This window comes from Protopterus annectens, chromosome 16.part0 (assembly GCF_019279795.1).
Source record: "Protopterus annectens isolate FY-2018-M chromosome 16.part0, PAN1.0, whole genome shotgun sequence".
Taxonomy (NCBI): Eukaryota; Metazoa; Chordata; order Ceratodontiformes; family Protopteridae; genus Protopterus; species Protopterus annectens.
Window position 1 is genome coordinate 114,182,921 of NC_056750.1, and position 20,676 is coordinate 114,203,596.

At 42.5% G+C, this 20,676-nt stretch overlaps 1 protein-coding gene across 2 annotated transcripts in view; it reads left to right on the top strand.

Annotated features, from left to right (window-relative positions):
- The window catches only part of LOC122790808 (protein mono-ADP-ribosyltransferase PARP14-like), a 566,888-nt gene that overhangs the window by 429,763 nt on the left and 116,449 nt on the right, over window positions 1-20,676 (top strand). For both annotated transcript variants that reach the window (XM_044058430.1, XM_044058433.1), the window contains one exon: window positions 3,907-4,953. In XM_044058430.1, coding sequence (XP_043914365.1) covers window positions 3,907-4,953 — 1,047 coding nt within the window. The remainder of the gene's footprint in view (window positions 1-3,906; window positions 4,954-20,676) is intronic.

Here is a 20,676-nt window from a genome sequence, read left to right on the forward strand (position 1 = left end):
GCCCATAAGGCTAAGTTGCAGAAAGTATCTGCTGTTTCGAACTGGAGATTTTCATTATCAGTTCTCTGCATTGCTCTTTGGCTTATCTACTGCCCAGAGTATTCACAAAGGTTCTGGCTCCAGTGATAGCTTACTTCAGGCTTCAAGGCATTCAAATTTATCCTTACTTGGACGACTGCCTGATTCTGGCTCAAGAAAAAGAACACCTTCTACAGCATCTGGAATATGTCATAGCAGTGCTAAGATGCCTAGGGTATTCTGTGAGTGAAATAAAGTCCAGTCTAGTACCCTCTCAAGACATGTGCTTTCTGGGTGTGAGACTGAATACAGCAGCCCAGATGGCCTTTTTAACCCCGGACAAACAAAAGAGTCTGTCACTTTACTTCCATCAACTATCTCATCAGTCCGTGCTGACTGCAAGGACAGTCCTTCAAGCATTAGGGTTCATGGCATCTTGTATTCTGGTGCTTCCCAATGCCAAACTGCATATGAGGAAGCTGCAATGGTATCTCAAAAATGTATGGACACAGCACTGCCAAGATTTGGACACTGTCATTCAAATAATACCTTGCCTTCAAACGGAATTCTTGTGGTGGGCTCAGGAATGTCACCTAAACAAGGGACTCTCTGTGACCCGGCCAGAGGCGAGTCAGATTTTAACGACAGATGCCTCGGACACTGCTTGGGGAGCTCATCTAAATGGAAAGTGGATACAAGACAAGTGGCCTGCCAGACTACAGCATCTACATATCAACATGAAGGAGATGTTAGCAGTCCAGTTTGCATTGATGGCGTTCAAGGAGTTACTTCTTCCAGGGCAGGTGTTGATTCTGACAGACAACACAACTGTCATGTGGTACATCAACAAGCAAGGGGAACACATTCTTATCCTCTATGCAGGCAAGCAATGATTTTATGGGAGACTGCGTTAAGCCTGCAACTGACTCTTCAGGCAAGGTTTCTGCCAGGAGCACAGAACTCCCTAGCAGATGTATTAAGCAGACAAATCATGGATCCCCACGAGTGGAAACTGGATCTTCATGTATTTCAGAAATTGACAGTGTCATGGGGAACTCCAGACATAGATCTGTTCGCTTCTCCACTAAACCACCAGCTGCCAAAGTATTGCACAAAGGGGTTTCATCACACAGCTTGGAAAGTGGATGCTCTGTCTTTCAGTTGGAAAAACCTTCATGTCTATGCTTTTCCACCTCTACCTCTTCTTCCAAAGGTATTACTAAAGGTCAGACAGGACAGGCCAAGGATGATTTTGATAGCTCCAGATTGGCCTCGGCAACACTGGTACCCACTTCTAAGGAGTCTTGTAAAGGAACCTCCATGGCCTTTACCTCTGATTCCTCATCTGTTATCTCAGAAGGACGGTCATCTGCTCAATGTCAAGCTCCAATCTCTCCATCTCACAGCTTGGCATATTCTGTGTTGAAACATGGAAGGTCTCAGCTTCCTCAACAAGTTTTAAATGTGATTATGGAAGCTAGAAGGCCTAGTACTAGGAGAGTGTACGCAGAAAAATGGAAGAGATTTTTATTTTGGTGTACAGCAAAGAATTTGGAGATTTCAGAGCCTAATTTGAGTGGGGCTCTTCAATATCTTACTGAGTTATTGGACAAAGGTTTGTCTTTCTCTTCCATAAAGATTCATGCTGCAGCAATTTCAGCTCACTATGATTGTGACCCACCTTTGTTTTCGCATCCTTTGTTCAAGCAGTTTCTTAGAGGGGCAAAGAATATAAGACTCCCACGTAGAGCTCCTACTCCTGCTTGGGATCTCAATTTTGTGTTGGAAAAACTTACTCTACAACCTTTTGAGCCGGCAGCTACTGCTGAATTGAAATATTTGTCATGGAAGACAGCTTTTCTGTTGGCTATTACTTCTGCAAGAAGGGTGTCTGAATTGCAGGCCCTTATGGCAGTAGAGCCCTTTTTGATTTTCCATAAGGACAGGGTATCATTACGTACTAATCCTTCCTTTATGCCTAAGGTGGTTTCTAGTGTGGCTTTAAACCAAACTATTCATTTGCCTACGTTTTTTTGCAGATCCTCAAAATAAAGGGGAAAAGATTTTGCACACTTTAGATGTACACAGGCAATTGCGTTATTATTTGAGCAGGACTAAAGATTTTAGGCAGTCTCAGCAGTTACTTGTTTCTTTTGCCTTAAGTTCACAGGGCAAACCTGTGTCAAAACAAACTATTTCTAGGTGGATTGGCTTTTGCATTGCATTTTGTTATTCCCATCATGGCAAAGAGGTTCCAGCTGGGATTAGGCCTCATTCCACTAGGGCTACTGCCACTTCAACAGCATTTCTAAGGGGTGGCAACTAAGGATATTCTGGAAGCAGCTACTTGGAGTTCAGTGCATACTTTCTCTAGGCATTATCACCTGCCTATATACTCTAAGTCTAGAGCTGGTTTTGCCACAGCTGTTTTACAAGGCATGTTGTCAGCTCCTGCTACTTTATAATTTGCCAGCCTCCCTTACCTCTGCTTTGGGATTCTACCCAATAGTCAGGACTGCAGCAAGGGAAGGCGAAGAACATAGTACAGTTTTGTACCTACCATAAATGTAGATGTTCGAGGATTCCCTTGCTGCAGTCCAATTTACCCTCCCTCCTTCCCTCTGTGTTTCAGGGTGGTTGTGTAGGTGCCTTTACATGCTTATATTTTTGTATATATTTTACTGTATATATTGTACATGTTTATTGGTGCAGGTTGTTTTTGGGACTTGTCTTTTTGGGTCTTCTGACATCTGGGGCAAGAAAAGACTGAGGAAATGACGTCGGTCATGCGCATTAGTACCCTGACGTACTGACGTCAGTCTAAGGCGCCATGACCGACGTCAGCCTTATACTCTGGTATTCGGGCCGACTGAGACGCGGACTATACCCAATAGTCAGGACTGCAGCAAGGGAATCCTCGAACATCTACATTTATGGTAGGTACAAAACTGTACTTTGCATTCAAAACTTATTGATTAATAAATACAGTAAGTAGGGCAGGATATGATTCACTAGAAAATAAATTTTGGCAATCCTATAAAAAAACAGAGGAAGAAATCTACATGTGAACTTTATCGCCTAGGTGCTAGGATGAGATAAAAGTGATCTGTGTTTCACAGAATAATTATGTACACATTCTGCAACCTATTCTTATGAATTTTGTGACTGTGCACAAGTCACTTAAGTACCCTTTGCTCAGAATAAGCATTTGTCACTAGTGGGAAAACCACGTTAGGCCGTACATTTAAAAGTGTAGCATCCAAGGAAAGAAAGGTGGTAATTCTAAGAAAACATCTGGAAACGCTCATTATTTAGATGGTTACATGAACCCTAGGTTAATACCACTAAAGATCTCTGATCTGGCAGGATATGGCATACATATCAAAGACACCAATACCAATGACTTTATGGAAAAAATGAAAAAAACAAAAATTTCTGATATACTCATAACCCGGTGTCATTAGTGATCCAAGTTTGACTTGTGCCTGTGATACTGGATGCCTGCCAGATAAAGGATTGGGTATTTAACAGCCAACACATACACAGTCTGGCAGATATCCTACAAGACATATGTTTGCAAGCGTGTGTGCAAGACACCATGAAATTCACTGCATTATATGTACACAGGAAGTTAGTGCATGAATAAATAAAAAGATTCCTCATACTGCAGCAGTATGGAACCCCAGAAATTGTGTTACTCAGTTACTCAGTTCTTACTTTCCCCCACACATAGACATGTTATGTACAGAGGAATGTATATGCTTAGACCTGTGTAATCAGGAACATTAGGTTAGCTAATGTAAAGATGGCCAGAAAAAAAAAATGTTATGCTGATGTTTATTATGAAGGCTTTACTGAAAACTTTTTTTTTTTTGTTTTGTTTTCTAGGTCATTCCACATCACTTCTTAAAAGTAACAAAACAACAAAGCCTTATGGTGTTCAGGACAATTTGCTGACATCTACTTCCTTTTTACCCGCTGTGTTTGACTTGGTGGGATTGTCGCATGACAGTGTGCAGAAAGCAAAGCAGGAACTGCAGTTTGCCTTCCAGAAGAACTACAAGGAGACCAGCATCTACGACAATCAGATCAGTTCACTTCAGCCAGATGAGACACACAAACTATTAGCAGACATAAGTGAATCAGAGGCAGAAATAACTGTGTGCCAGGGAGTCAACAATAAAATAAGTGTAAAGGGTTTGGTACAGGATGTTGATATGGCTTCCCAAGTTATTCATAGTATATTGGAGAGCAAACGAGAGAATGAAATGAGAGACAATAAATCAAAGAACAAAAACCCAGATGTTCATGAAACCATGAATGCCAAACCAAAGGACAGCACCCCAGAGAATGGTGAACCTAGTGATAAATCAATGGTCAGCAATGCTGGTCTCCATAGACCTGAGTTTAATAAGTCATTGTTTGCCAGCAAAGATGATTCAAAGGTCAGCTTACCAGTTAGCAGCAAAGCCATAGATAATGAACCTCAGGTTGGCGCCAAAGATGTTAATGAAGACAAGGAGATGTTAAAGGTCAGTACATCAACCAACAGTAAATCCAAGGATAAGAAATCAATTGCCAACAACATACTAAGCAGAAAGTCAAGGGAGGATGAACTTAAGGGTAAAGTGTCAACTGTCCATGACCCTGAGAATGACAGATTGATGGCCACAGGTGCAGGTGCCACTAATTTTGGAGATACCCAGTCAGTGAGCAGCACTTTAACTACTCAGTGGTACTGCAAACAGGATGGCGAATATGTTCCATTTGAGAAAGATACAAGTCTTGTGATCGAAAGTGAGTTTGCCAAAAGAAGCAAAGATGTGGTAATTCCATTCAAAGGGAAGTCTTTAATCATTGACCTAGAAAGAAAGGAGGCCACCATTTTGGAGACTACTGAGGTGATGAAAGTCAAGAGGGTGGAAGAAAGAGCTGGTAAGAACCCATGCTGTAAAGAGCAAACTCTCATAAAGGTGTAGCAGGTGCAGCCGATGTGAGCTGAATAAATTGCATGATGTAAGGATTAATCTCTGTTAATATTTGATCATTTCTGTTCATCAGTCGGTGCTTACAAACTTCCAGCAAGTGAACAGTGTTGAGTTTACCAGTTTGTTTTTGCAAAGTTTATTTTTGTGCTTTTGCATGTCACAGCTTCCTGTACTATAACATTTGTTTCATTCATGCAGGCAGGCTTGTGTCAAGACTATCCTGTTAAAGGAAAGGCAGATTAATTGGATTTTTAGCAATCTCATCCCCCCACACACACAAATTTTCTTCAAAGAAAAACTTTGTACTTTTCTTAATAAGTCTTAAAATCAGTATTTTTTGGTAGTGCAGTGTGGATATCAGCTCTGCATGGCATGTACACACAGAGCACTAGGGTGTCAGCTCTGTATGGCATGTAGCCACAGAACACCAGGATATTGGCTCTGCATGACATGTAGCCACAGAACAGCAGGATATCAGCTCTGCACGGCCTGTAGCCGCACATCACCAGGATATCACCTCTGTGTGGCATGTTGCCATAAAACACCAGAATATCAGGTCTGCATGGCATGTAGCCATAGAGCATCAGGATATCAGCTCTGCATGGCATATAGCCACAGAACACCAGGATATCAGCTGTGCATGGCATGTAGCCACAGAGCACCAGGAGATCAGCTCTGCATAGCATGTAGCCACATCACACCAGTACATCAGCTCTACATGACATGTAGCCACAGAGCATCAGGATATCAGCTATGCATAGCATGTAGCCACAGAGCACCAGGATATCAGCTTTACATAGCATGTAACCACAGAACACCTGGATAACAGCTGTGAATGGCATGTAGGCACAGAACACCAGGGTATCAGCTGTGCATGGCATGCAGGTACAGAACACCAGGATATCAGCTGTGCAAGGCATGTAGCCACAGAACAGGATATCAGCTGTGCATGGCATGCAGCCACAGAGCAGCAGGATTTCAGCTGTGCATGGCATGTGCACACAAAGCACCAGGATATCAGCTGTGCATGGCATGTAGCCACAGAACACCAGGATATCAGATCTGCATAGCATGTAGCCACAGAACACCGGGATATCAGCTCTGCATGGAATGTAGCCACAGAACACCAGGATGTCAGCTCTGCATAGCATGTAGCCACAGAACACCAGGATGTCAGCTCTGCATAGCATGTAGCCACAGAACACCCGGATATCACCTATGCATGGCATGTAGCCACAATGCACCCAGATATCAGCTGTGCATGGCATGTAGCCACAGAACACCAGGATATCAGATCTGTATAGCATATAGCCACAGAACACCAGGATATCAGATCTGCATAGCATGCAGCCACCGAGCACCGGGATATCAGCTCTGCATGGCATGTAGCCACAGAACACCAGGATGTCAGCTCTGCATGGCATGTAGCCACAGTGCACCCGATATCAGCTGTGCATGGCATATAGCCACAGCGCACCAGGATGTCAGCTCTGCATAGCATGTAGCCACAGAACACCTGGATATCAGCTCTGCATGGCATGTACTCACAGAGCTCCTGGATATCAGCTCTCTATGGCTTGTAGCCACAGACCACCAGGATATCAGCTCTGCATGGCATGTAATCAAAGAACACCAGGATATCAGCTCTGCATGGCATGTAGCCACAGAGCACCAGGATATCAGCTCTGCATAGCATGTGGCCACAGAACGCCAGGATATCAGCACTGCATGGCATGTAGCCACAGAACACCAGGATATCAGCTCTGCATAGCAAGTAGCCACAGAATGCCAGGATATCAGTACTGCATGGCATGTAGCCACAGAACACCAGGATATCAGCTGTGTATGTCATGTAGCCACAGAATGGCAGGATAACAGCTGTGCCTGACATGTAGCCACAGAGTAGCAGGATATCAGGTCTGCATGGCATGTAGCCACAGAACACCAGGATATTTTCTCTGCATGGCATGTAGCCACAGAACACCAGGGTATCACCTCTGCATGGCATGTAGCTAAAGAACCCCAGGATATCAGCTCTGCATGGCATGTAGCCACAGAGCACCAGGATATCACCTCTACATGGCATGTAGACATGGATCACAAAGATATCAGCTCTGCATGGCATGTAGCCACAGAACACCAGGAAACAGCTGTGCACAGAGCACCAGGATATCATCTCTACATGGCATGTAGCCACAGAACATCAGGATATCACCTCTGCATGGCATGTAGCTGCAGAACACCAGGATATCGGATCTCCATGGCATGCAGCCGCAGTGCACTAGGATATCAGCTCTGCATGGAATGTAGCCACAAAGCACCAGGATATCAGCTCTGCATGGAATGTAGCCACAGAGCACCAGGATATAAGCTCTGCATGGCATGTAGCCACGGAGCACCAGGATATGAGCTTTGCATGGTATGTAGCCATGGAGCACCAGGATATCAGCTCTGCATGGCATGTAGCCACAGATTACCAGCATACCAGCTGTGCATGGCATGTAGCCATAGAGCACCAGGATATCAGCTGTGCATGGCATGTAGCGACAGAGCACCAGGATATCAGCTGTATATGTCATGTAGCCACAGAGCACCAGAACATCGGCTCTGCATAGCATGTAGCCACAGAACACCAGGATATCAGCTGTGCATGGCATGTAGCCACAGAGCACCAGGAGATCAGCTCTGCATAGCATGTAGCCACAGTACATCAGTATATCAGCTCTGCATGACATGTAGCCACAGAGCACCATGATATAAGCTATGCATGGCATGTAGCCACAGAGCACCAGGATATCAGCTTTACATAGCATGTAACCACAGAACACCAGGATAACAGCTGTGCATGGCATGTAGTCACAGAACACCAGGATATCAGCTGTGCATGGCATGCAGGCACAGAACACCAGGATATCAGCTGTGCAAGGCATGTAGCCACAGAATACCAGGATATCAGCTGTGCATGGCATGCAGCCACAGAGCAGCAGGATATCAACTGTGCATGGCATGTGCGCACAAAGCACCAAGATATCAGCTGTGCATGGCATGTAGCCACAGAACACCAGGATATCAGATCTGCATAGCATGTAGCCACAGAACACCCAGATATCAGATCTGCATAGCATGTAGCCACAGAACACCAGGATGTCAGCTCTGCATAGCATATAGCCACAGAACACCCGGATATCAGCTCTGCATGGCATGTAGCCACAGTGCACCCGGATATCAGCTCTGCATGGCATATAGCCACAGAACACCAGGATATCAGATCTGTATAGCATGTAGCCACAGAACACCAGGATATCAGATCTGCATAGCATGCAGCCACAGAACACCGGGACATCAGCTCTGCATGGCATGTAGCCACAGAACACCAGGATGTCAGCTCTGCATGGCACGTAGCCACAGTGCACCTGGATATCAGCTGTGCATGGCATATAGCCACAGAGCACCAGGATGTCAACTCTGCATAGCATGTAGCCACAGAACACCCAGATATCAGCTCTGCATGGCATGTACTCACAGAGCTCCTGCATATCAGCTCTCTATGGCTTGTAGCCACAGACCACCAGGATATCAGCTCTGCATGGCATGTAATCAAAGAACACCAGGATATCAGCTCTGCATGGCATGTAGCCACAGAGCACCAGGTTATCAGCTCTGCATAGCATGTAGCCACAGAATGCCAGGATATCAGTACTGCATGACATGTAGCCACTGAACACCAGGATATCAGCTCTGCATAGCAAGTAGCCACAGAACGTCAGGATATCAGTACTGCATGGCATGTAGCCACAGAACACCAGGAGATCAGTTGCGCCTGGCATGCAGCCACAGAGTAGCAGGATATCAGGTCAGCATGGCATGTAGCCACAGAACACCAGGATATTTTCTCTGCATGGCATGTAGCCACAGAACACCAGGATATCACCTCTGCATGGCATGTAGCTGCAGAACACCAGGATATCAGTTCTGCATGGCATGTAGCCACAGAGCACCAGGATATCAAGTCTGCCTTGCATGTAGCCACAGAACACCAGGATATCAACTGTGCATGGCATGTAGCCACAGAACACCAGGATATCAGCTCTGCATGGTATGTAGCCACAGAACACCAAGATATCACCTGTACATGGCATGTAGCCACAGAACACCAGGACACAGCTGTGCACAGAGCACCAGGATATCATCTCTACATGGCATGTAACCCCAGAACACCTGGATATCACCTCTGCTGGCATGTAGCTGCAGAACACCAGGATATCAGCTCTCCATGGCATGCAGCCGCAGTGCACTAGGATATCAGCTCCGCATGGAATGTAGCCACAAAGCACCAGGATATCAGCTCTGCATGGAATGTAGCCACGGAGCACCAGGATATCAGCTCTGCATGGCATGTAGCCAGGGAGCACCAGGATATCAGCTCTGCATGGCATGTAGGCACAGAATACCAGGATATCAGCTGTGCCATGGCATGTAGTCACAGAGCACTGGAATATCAGCTGTGCATAGCATGTAGCCACAGAACATCAGGATATCAGTTCTGCATGGCATGTAGCCACAAAACAACAGGATGTCAGCTTTGCATGGCATATAGTTACAGAACACCAAAATCTCAGTTCTGCATAGCAAGTAGCCACAGAACACCAGGATATCAGCTGTGCATGGCATGTAGGCACAGAACACCAGGATGTCAGCTCTGCATGGCATGTAGCCACAGAACAGGATATCAGCTGTGCTTGGCATGTAGCCACAGAGCACCAGGATATCAGCTATGCATCTCATGTAGCCACGGGCCACCAGGATATCAGCTGCGTATGGCATGTAGCCACAGAACACCAGGATGTCAGCTCTGCATGGCATGTAGCCACAGACCACCAAGATATCAGCTGTGCATGGCATGCAATGACAGAGTGCCAGGATATCAGCTGTGCATGTCATGTAGCCACAGTGCACCAGGATATGAGCTCTGTATAGCATGTAGCCACAGAATACCAGGTTATCAGCTGTGCATGGCATGTAGGCACAGAACACCAGGATGTCAGCTGTTCATGGCATGTAGCCACAGACCACCAGGATATCAGCTATGCATCTCACGTAGCCACATACCACCAATGATATCAGCTGTGCATGGAATGTAGGCACAGAGCACCAGGATATCAGCTGTGCATGGCATGTAACCACAGAATGCCAGGATATCAGCTGTGCATGGCATGCAGCCACAGTGCACCAGGATATCAGCTGTGCATAGCATGTATCCAGAGAACACCAGGATATCAGCTTTGCATGGTATGTAGCCACAAAGCATCAGGATATCACCTCTGCATGGCATGTAGTCAGAAAATGCTAGGATATCAGCTGTGCATGTCATGTACCCACAGAACACCAGATCATCAGCTGTGCATTGTATGTAGGCACAGAGCATCAGGACATCAGCTCTGCATAGCATGTAGGCACAGAACTCTGGGATACCAGCTGTGCATGGCATATAGGCACAGAACACCAGGATATCAGCTGTGCATGGCATGTAGCCACAGGACACCAGGATATCAGCTGTGCATGGCATGTAGCCACAGGACACCAGGATATCAGCTGTGCATGGCATGCAGCCACAGAGCAGTAGGATATCAGGTCTGCCTGGCATGTAGCGACAGAACGCCAGGATATCAGCTGTGCATCTCATGTAGTCACAGAGCACCAGGATATCAGCTGTGCATAACATGTAGCCAGAGAACACCAGGATATCAGCTCTGCATGGTATGTAGCCACAGAGCACTAGGATATCACCTTTGCATGGCATTTAGCCAGAAAACACCAGGAAATCAGCTGTGTATGTCATGCACCCACAGAACACCAGGATATCAGCTGTGCATTGCATGTAGGCACAGAGTACCAGGACATCAGCTCTGCTTAGCATGTAGCCACAGAACTCCGGGATATCAGCTGTGCATGGCATGTGGGCACAGAGCATCGGGATGTCAGCTGTGCATGGCATGTAGCCACAGAACACCAGTATATCAGCTCTGCATAGCATGTGGCCACAAAACACCAGGATATCAACTCTGCATAGGTTGTAGCTACAGAACACCAAGATATCAGCTCTGCATGGCATGTAGCCACAGAGCTCCAGGATGACAGCTCTGCTTGGCATATAGTCACAGAGCACCAGGATGGCAGCTCTGCATGGCATGCGGCTATGTTGTGACAAAATTAAACATACTTCATTAAAAAATAACACTTTACATTACAATGGGAAAGAAGAAAAATAATAACTGGAGGCACTGAGACTGATGTTAGAAAAGTAGGTTTTGTTGTTTCCCCCTCTCTGTTTATCTGTCTATTTTTATTTATTAATATTTTAATGACTGGATTGTAGCCAGTTTTCAACAGAGACCTGAGGAGTAAAATACATAATAAATACATACATATATTAAAGTTAATATAGAAAGATAGGTATTAACTGGTTAGATTATGAAATGGATATTAGAAATTTCAACAAAATGTTTCACTGGTAAACATCAAATGTTATACAGATCGCATGTGTACACATATACCAGATGCTGTTGAATTGTATGTTGCAGAGACAGATACAGACAGATTATAGTGCATATATTATAAGCTGAATGAAAATGTACTTAACTTGGTATGCAAGACTAAATAAGTCAAGTCAGTCAAGTGTTAAAAATCCAGATTTGTTGATTGCACCTTCAAGTCCACTAAGTAGTTTTTTCAAGATTTTGCCAACAGAATTTTACTAGAGCATCATTAAATGAATTTTAACTTCTGGTTTGTTTTAGTAAATTAATTTTCAGTGGCTCTAAAATTTCTAGGAAGTATATACCATTCAAGACTGAGATATAACAGTAGAAGCTGCAATATATGAAAGGTAAAGAGATGTAACACTGAGCTTAACTTTTGTCTGCACAAAGGGAGTCAAGTTTGCTAAAAGGATGGAGGTTGAATGGCTAACAAACATTCTTGCACATTTATTGTAAACATGTTTAAGTGTGTTTAAGTTTCCTACTCTTAAACTGATACACACGATGCAACCATAGCAGAGTCTAGAAAACAATATAGACGTGACAAGATTAGGTCACGTAGAAGAGGAGAGCTCACCCCTTTTGTCCAGAACGGGGAAAAAATCAGGCCTCAGTTTCCTTTGCACCCCAGTGTGGATCTCTTGCCTCCAAAATTTGCTTTCAGCATTAGCATACGTTACAACCACCAGATCAGCACATATTTGCAGACTAGGTACATACCCTAGGTCTGATCTTTGGGGTCTACCTCTATCACTAAGGAACGCCAAGGAGCATCTTTTTTCCCTGATCTCACCCTGTATTTTCTGTCTTTCAATTAATTCCTTTACAGTTTGGATTGTCCTGAGAGTTACTAACCTATTTAGTAGAAGGTATGACTGGATAATGAATTATTTTGACAGCTCGAGAAAGGTTTTCTATTACTTGGCCATTTTTTTATTTTTTCCCTAGTACAGTCTAATATTGTGAGAAGGGCAATGTTGACAATAAATCTCTTCTGAAAGAGGGTTCTTCTTACAGTCATGTACCTTGTGGCCAATAGCCAGCCTGTTGATTCAGTCAGTGAACAAAATCTTGAAAACGGGGAACATCAAAATGCTACTTATCATAGACGGTAGCAGTAACCTCAGGCATGCAAAACTGAAAGTAAACAAAAAAATCAAAAATGATTTTTGCAAGAGGACAAGCCCTCCTGCACCCCGACGCAACCTTCATGTTGATTATATATACGAACTCCCGGATTACACAGTATCAAAGAAAGGGCATATCCCCAACCCAGAGAACTGTGGGATCTTGTGTTGACTAAATAGAAGCAGACCAAAGATAGTTTTGGCTAAACATAGTACCCCCTATAGATTGAATGGAGAAGATTCTCACTTTTGATATGACACCTCAACTCCATGTGCAAAAATGGGAAAAAGGGGTTGTGGATGGATGCATGGATAGGTGTGTGTGTGTGTGTGTGTGTGTGTGTGTGTGTGTGTGTGCGTGTCTGTATGCAGTGGAAATAAAAAGTTTACACACCCCTGTTAAAATGCCAGTTTTTTGTCATATAAAAAAATTAGACCTCATGTGGGAAAATGTGACCAAGGTTGAACTTTTTGTCACAATTCCAAAAGGTACGCTTGGTGCAAAATCAACACTTCGCATCACCAAAAAAACACCATCCCCACGGTGAAGCATGGTGGTGGCAATATTATGCTTTGGGGTTGCTTTTCTTCAGCTGGAACTGGGGTTTTAGTCAAGGTGGAGGGAATTATGAACAGTTCCATATACCAGTCAGTTTTGGCCCAAAACCTTCAGGTGTATGCTAGGAAGCTGAAGATGAAGAGGAATTTCACCTTTCAACACGACAATGACCCCAAGCATACATCCAAATCAACAAAAGAATGGCTTCACCAGAAGGAAATTAAAGTTTTGGAATGGCCCAGCTAGAGCCCAGACCTAAAGTCAATAGAAAATCTGTGGTGTGACCTGAATAGGGCTGTACACAAGTGATGCTCTCGCAATCTGACAGATTTGGAGCACTTTTGCAAGGAAGAGTGGGTAAATATTGCCAAGTCAAGATGTGCCATGCTGACAGACTCCTACCCAAGAAGACTGAATGTTGTAATTAAATCAAAAGGTGCTTCAACAAAGTATTAGTTTAAGGATGTGCACACTTATGCAACCAGCTTATTGTACTTTTTTATTTTTTATATTTTTCCCCCTAACAGATTTGTTTATTTTTCAATTGAATTGTACAGGTTATAGGTCACATTAAAGGTGGGAAAAGTTTTGAAATGATTTATTGTGGTCTCATTTTTTTTTATATCACAAAAACCTGGAATTTTAACAGGTGTGTGCAAACTTTTTATAACCACTCACAATATTTATATATATATATATATATATATATATATATATATATATATATATATATATATATATAAATATAAGGTAGACCCATATTATATATATATATATATATATATATATATATATATATATATATGTGTGTAGTGAGTGTGTATGCTGTTGCTCTCTGTCTGCTAGGTCTTGCTTCTCTTTTATGTAGTAATGACTGTGGTTAACGCATTCTACCCAAACGGACATGTAGAAGAGTAAGATTTAGCTTGCTATGCATGTATCCAAGGCAGGAAGGATACTAATCTTGAATGGTATTATGCTATTACCCACATTGCTGCTGAGTTCCAAAGTCAAGATAATTGGCTTCAATAATTGACTACATATCTGATGTAATTCTAGTGGAATCCACTACGTATCAGCTTGGGCAAGAGAGCTGTCAAGCCTGTCTGCTTTGCCAGAGTCAGTCTGTATTTCTCTTACCAAGGTTTTCATATTCTAGTTAAATACTTTGATGTCCTAAAGTGTATTTTTAAGCAGACTCCTTCTGCTGGACATTGCAACTTAACCATTTCTAATTTGGGGCACACTAAAGTGGTGTGTTCAATGCCCATAGTCTTAGCAAAAAAAAAAAAGCCTGAACTTCACGTTCTCCTGCAAGTTGAGCACATTCACAAATTTGCCGTTACTGAGATAACGTGATGAAAGTACGATCACTTTTCCTGGATTTACTAGCTATCATTTCCTAGATTTCCAAACAACACAGACAAGACTGATACACTTCAAAGTTAGCGATACAGCACCCTCTATGCCCATAACAGCTACCTTAACACCTTGTTTAAAATCCTTATTAAAACCAATATCTTCCTATTGGGACTTCAGCTATCCATCAGTAAGTTGGCTGACCTATACTGCCACTGGTCAGTATGCCCAGTGCTTTTTTGTCATTACGAATGTTAACTTCCTTGTACTAATATTTAACAATCCTGTTAGGCATTCAGATAACATTGATCTTGCTCTCACAAATATGGCCATTTCCTACACACTTTACTGTGCATTGTTTTCCCTCTTTAAATCAAATCATAAATCAATGACCTTTTCTTTTAAAACTGGTGGTACTTTTACAAATAGCTCTGTGTTTATGGACTTCACAAAAGCAATCATTCAGCCACTTCATGCTATAAACAAGTTCTGCTGTAATCCTGCGATGGTTCCCTTTGCTAAAGTTGCTGCCTCTGACTTCTTCTAGTTTTGGCTTTTCCCAGTTAGGGGTCGCCACAGCGGATCATCTGTCCGCTCATGATTGGCAGTGGAGTTTTACAGTGTCGAGCTGCTAGTCCGGCGCCCAACCTTCCACAGAAGGCACACACACGCACACACTCACACCTAGGGCCAATTTAGAGTGTCCAATCCACCTTCTGCATGTCTTCTACTCCTTCTTAAATAGCTGTAGTGATAAGGCAAGTCCCTGTTTGCACCAAATATAACAAGAAAATTAAAAATAAATCCCTATGAAGAAATGTCAGTATAAATAAATTTTGTAACAAGAGAAAGGAATAATGTAATGCTTAAAAGAGGCCTCATTCTACATATATTATGCACACAATTAAAAAAAATAGTGCCTTTACAATTAGGAAGTTTACAGTTGAATATTAACTTAAAATAGACATTGAAACCAAAAATAACTATAAATATTTCTTTATATTAGGATTTTAAGAACAAACACCCAGTAATGTTTAGCATTTGTCCACAACAATACTGCCCTCTCTGTCCAAAGGAAGTATTTAAAATATTATCTGGTAAATTTAGTGCAAAGTTTACTCCAGTCACAGTTACAAATAATCCACAAATTATGAAGTCCCAGCCATCTCCTGTAATTACTATGATAGAAGTCCTCTTAAGATTCTCAAAGATAAAACACCTCATCCACAGGCTGTGATAACATAACAGTTTCCTGATTACCAATACAAAAAATGGGCTTTCTAAACACTTACATAAGTTTTTTTTAAAACTAAACTTCTTCACTGGTTATATTGCTGTAGCCTAGAAAATAGCCATTCCAATGCTATTATAAAAGGGTGGCACAAGCCCAGAACCCGGTGACTATAGACCCATAAGTCTCACTAGCTTCATATGTATTATCTTAAACCTCATTAATCTGGGCACTGAAAATCTCTTAACCTTGGGCCATCATCAAAGACAGACCCTCCCTGTTTAATATCATAGTATCATAGGAATTGCAAGAAAAGTGAGTCCAGAGATCATTTGCACCTTTTCAGTTCTCATCCTTAGACTATACCCCCATTTTTAGAAGGGCAAAGCAGGTTTATCTAGGGACACATTTGCAGATACCCTTCCAGTCATCCTTCTGAAAGACAGTGTGTCCACAAAGTATTCTTTAATCTTAGGAAAGTTAAGCTGACAACATTCCGGGGTCATACCTGTTGTGCTTGCAATATCAAAAGGTCTGTGATTGGTAGTTTTATAGATGTTCTACCCTTGCACAGAGCTATAAGGCAAGCCTCTTTCCACAGTGCTAACAACCATACCGTCTCTTATGTTCCTGTCAGTGAAAAACAGCTACTTTGATGAATTTAGGTAGAATACAATCAGAGTCTGCAGATGCCAAGCATTTGCTTTTACAAAGGAATTTCCTGACTTTACATACCAAGTTCTTTTAGCCAGAAGGGGATGGTAACATCAGTGTTATGACTTGCATTAGTTTATAGGTAAATTGCAAGGGCTGCTGTGTATTGCTTTGTGAACGTACCTATTATTAATTAGCTAACTCTCTTTGTCCAACAAATGTGGGGTTTGGGAAGCTGGAAGCAACATCTTGTTTATGTTACTCCATAATGTTTTAGGATACACAGGGGATTGACGTTTATTCTCAAAAGAAGTCTTACCTATATTCCATACATTTTTAATGTGCTTGAACTAACATAACGCTAACTGGGATTTGTCAGGGAAGTATTTTATGAAGGTCTTGTCTGATGAAAATATCAGGGACTCTAAATCTATTGACATCCAGAAGTAAGAGATGTACTTTACTCTTAAGTATATAATGGGTCTCAGCTGTTTATATAGCCACTGTAGCAATAATCAAGTAGCTTGTGGCTCTAAGCTAATATCCACACTATAATACATTCCCTCTCCATTTATTTGTCAGTCTGGGTTGTACAGCTGTTGATCTAAACTGTGCAGTTATATTAGTTTGTGAGCGATGGAATTATGTAGGTCAGTGGACTGCACCTAAGTGCCCAAGCAAGATCATTCTGACTTTATGTTAGCAACCACTATCATAAACTTGTTTTTAAGGAGGTTAGTGAGCTGCTTTGGAGGTACAACTTCTGATAAGCTTTATCAGTTTATGTCTATCCAGTGAGATGTTGGTTATAATGACATCCTTACCCTTATGATATGGACACTGGTTCTCATATATGTTAAAGCTAAGACCTCTGTTTTTAAACACCTTTATTGAATTACCATTGTATAAGTTGCAGAAGTCAAGACAGTTGAGAGGTATGGAAACTGGCTTCTTTTCATATAATACTGACAGACCAGCCTGTTTCACCAGGGATGGCCTGCATCTCTCTATCTCTCTCCTAATGTTTCCACATATTGGCTAAGACTTTTTCTTCTATAGTACCTTTTTAGGTAAGGTTAACTTCTTGGACATTCCAACCTAGTAAATTACAGTCAGACCTACGTTAAGGCAGCACTGTTCCACACTAGGAATCTGAACAAAATATTTCCTGACCTGAGACCTTCCTGAGACTTGAACACATGCACATACAGAGCAGTAGCTGGCTAATATCCAGTACTATTCTTGGGTCTGGGAACCTGCAGGTTGAGGAGCAAAAAATGGTCATTGCTCCATTCCCAGCAAGGTAGACCTGTTTGCATCCCTCAATCTAAACTGAGGGAAAAAAGGATCCTTCTCCACTCTGGTGCTCCTCACCAAAAAAAAAAAAAAAAAAAAACGTCTTTTCTGCTTTTAAAAATTGTAGCAAAAAGTATAGCAAATGGCTTGCTAAAATGTATACCACACATGAAACAGGTAAACAAACACTTCAGTCCTGACAGTAAATTAATTTCTGTAGAGGCATTCAGAAATGCCGATATGGAAATAAATGCCAGTACTGTACTATTACCAGTTGTGCCCTCTAACGCCTTGTACCCAGAGAGGCTGCCCCCTTCACCCCTCCTTAATTACACTTTTGTGCATATATGTGTCATTAACGAAAGTTGGTTTCACTGTACTATTAACACTTTCTCCATATCGGAGGACTTGTTCAGATCATCTGGTAGCAGTGAGAAGGTATTCTTATATATCCCCTCTTACCTCACTCCAAATCCATCAGGGCACAGATTTGGGATCCCAATTACCTCACTCCAAATCCATCATGACACAGATTTGGGACCCCAGTTACGTCACTCCAAATAGTCACGGCACAGATTTGGGACCCAGTTACCTCATTCCAAATCCATCGTGGCACAGATTTGGGACCCCAGTTGCCTCACTCCATATCCATCATGGCACAGATTTGGGACCCCAGTTACCTCATTCCAAATCCATGGTAGTGCAGATTTGGGATCTCTTTTACCTCACTCCAAACACACTGTGACACAGATTTGCCCCCCCCCCCCATTACCTTACTCCAAATCCCTTGTGATAGAGATTTGGGACCACCATTACCTCACCCCTAATCTCCCTTGACCCAGATTTGGGACTCCTGCACATTTTATGCACACTAAATCAAGCCAGTTAACATATTATTGCTAAGTACAGCTCCTGTCAAAGTCTCCTGATGAACATGATAACTACTTTAGTAATTTGCAGTCTATACCTGTTACTCACTGTACACTAATCCTTGGTAATATTAACTGGTGTTTTAGTCATTTACTCAAGTACACCTCTGTGATCTGAAGGACTTTGGGATACAAGGCTTATCATTCAACAAATGCTTCTTTACATTTTTGCAAATTCACATTCATTACTTTGGTCCTACTGTCCCTCCATCCATCCATACATCCATCCATCCATCCGAGCCTCTGCTGCCCCTTCTCTGGTCACATTATGTGGCCATATCTGAGCTTTAGTTTTACTAGCACACTTTCCAGTGAACAGTCTTGGTTCATTTTATTAAGTATCTGCTGATTTCATCTTCTTGCAATCCATAGATCTTTGACAAGCTTTCTCCAACACCACAATTTAAAAGCATTGATTTTATAGTGCACAGCCTTACTTATATTCCAACTTTCCCAGCTATATGTTACTATTTGGAAAAGTACAGCTTTGAATGTACAGATCTTTGTTGACAATGTGATTTTGCTTCTCCTTTTTTGCCAACAAGTTTATTTATCATTTGTAGCATCATTAGTGCACACACACACACACACAGACAAGTACACATACACATGTGCACACACAAATACACACACATATACACGTGTGCGCATGCCCACACACACAAAAAAATACAATTCCAGATAATTCAGACATGCAGTCCAGTGTCTAATACCTCCCATTCCCCATGATGTTTAAAATCCTCCAGAGACAAAACAACCCACAACAATCAATGAACACCTCCTCCCTTCAAGTCAAAAACACAGCCTTAAAACAAAAAAAAAAAACAAAAATCACAGTACACCCTAAAGGCATCAAGAAGGTAGGCTCCAAGGAGAGAACACTCCCCATGCAGGCTATATCTTTCTATGTTATCTTCTGTTTCCCATTATCCCAGCTTCCTAGTAACAGCTTCATGTATATTCTTCTGATTCCTGACCAATCCTTACTTCCTCAACCCTCTTCTCACCTCCATTTCATAGCCATAAATTGCATTTGGTTGTAAAACTCCTCACCCCCCCTTAATAACATTTTCCTTATCAGGTAACAGCTGGGTAACTGATTTTCCACTTCTTTCAACTTAGGCAATCCCCACGATTTTCATCATTTAGTGAGAATTTTCTTTGCTGTCAGAGCTGTCACCCAAAGCAAATGATTATACCTCAGAGTGATGTATTGCCCTGCCCCCTAAAACCAAATCTCCATTAAAAGATTCTAATCAACTGAAAATACTGGATGTCAAACCCAATCAGCCTGCTAAACATGAACTAAGGATTGCTACACTCAGTATGGGTTCACTGACAGGATGCAGCTAGGAAGTGGATGACATGATGGTAAGGCGCAGGCTGGACATTTTATGATTCCAGGAGACAAGATAGAAGGGCAGTGCAGCAAAGCCACTTGGCTTTGGATCCAAACTTCACCACTCGGGAGGAGGGCAGGCTAAAAATGGTGTGGGAATTGTGGTGAGGGAAAGGCTTTAGAGGACAGTGAAGGACGTCACCAGAATTAGTAACAGACTCATGCCAGTCAGACTGCAGTGAAAGGATAGGGCAGTATTCGTAATATCCACCTATAGCAGGGTTGTGATATTGAGGAAAAGAATGAAGTCAGACAGATGTTACAGATCCTACTAGATAAAGCAGGACAACAGGAATTGATGTTGATAATAGGTGAACAGAATTCACATATCTGGACAGACAGAACACAATATGAGGACTGCCCAGATCCACATGGGTGGGGCAACAGAAATAAGGAGAGGCCATTCTAAACTTCTGGCTGGTAAATGGCTTGATGGTAGCTAAAGCATGGTTGAGCAAAAGAGATAGTCTTAAAATAACATACAAGAGTGGCCAACATGTAACTCGGGTTGACTTTCCCCTAGTAAAGAAACAGCAGTGATTGCAAAGTCATCCCCAGTGAAACAGTCAGCACACAA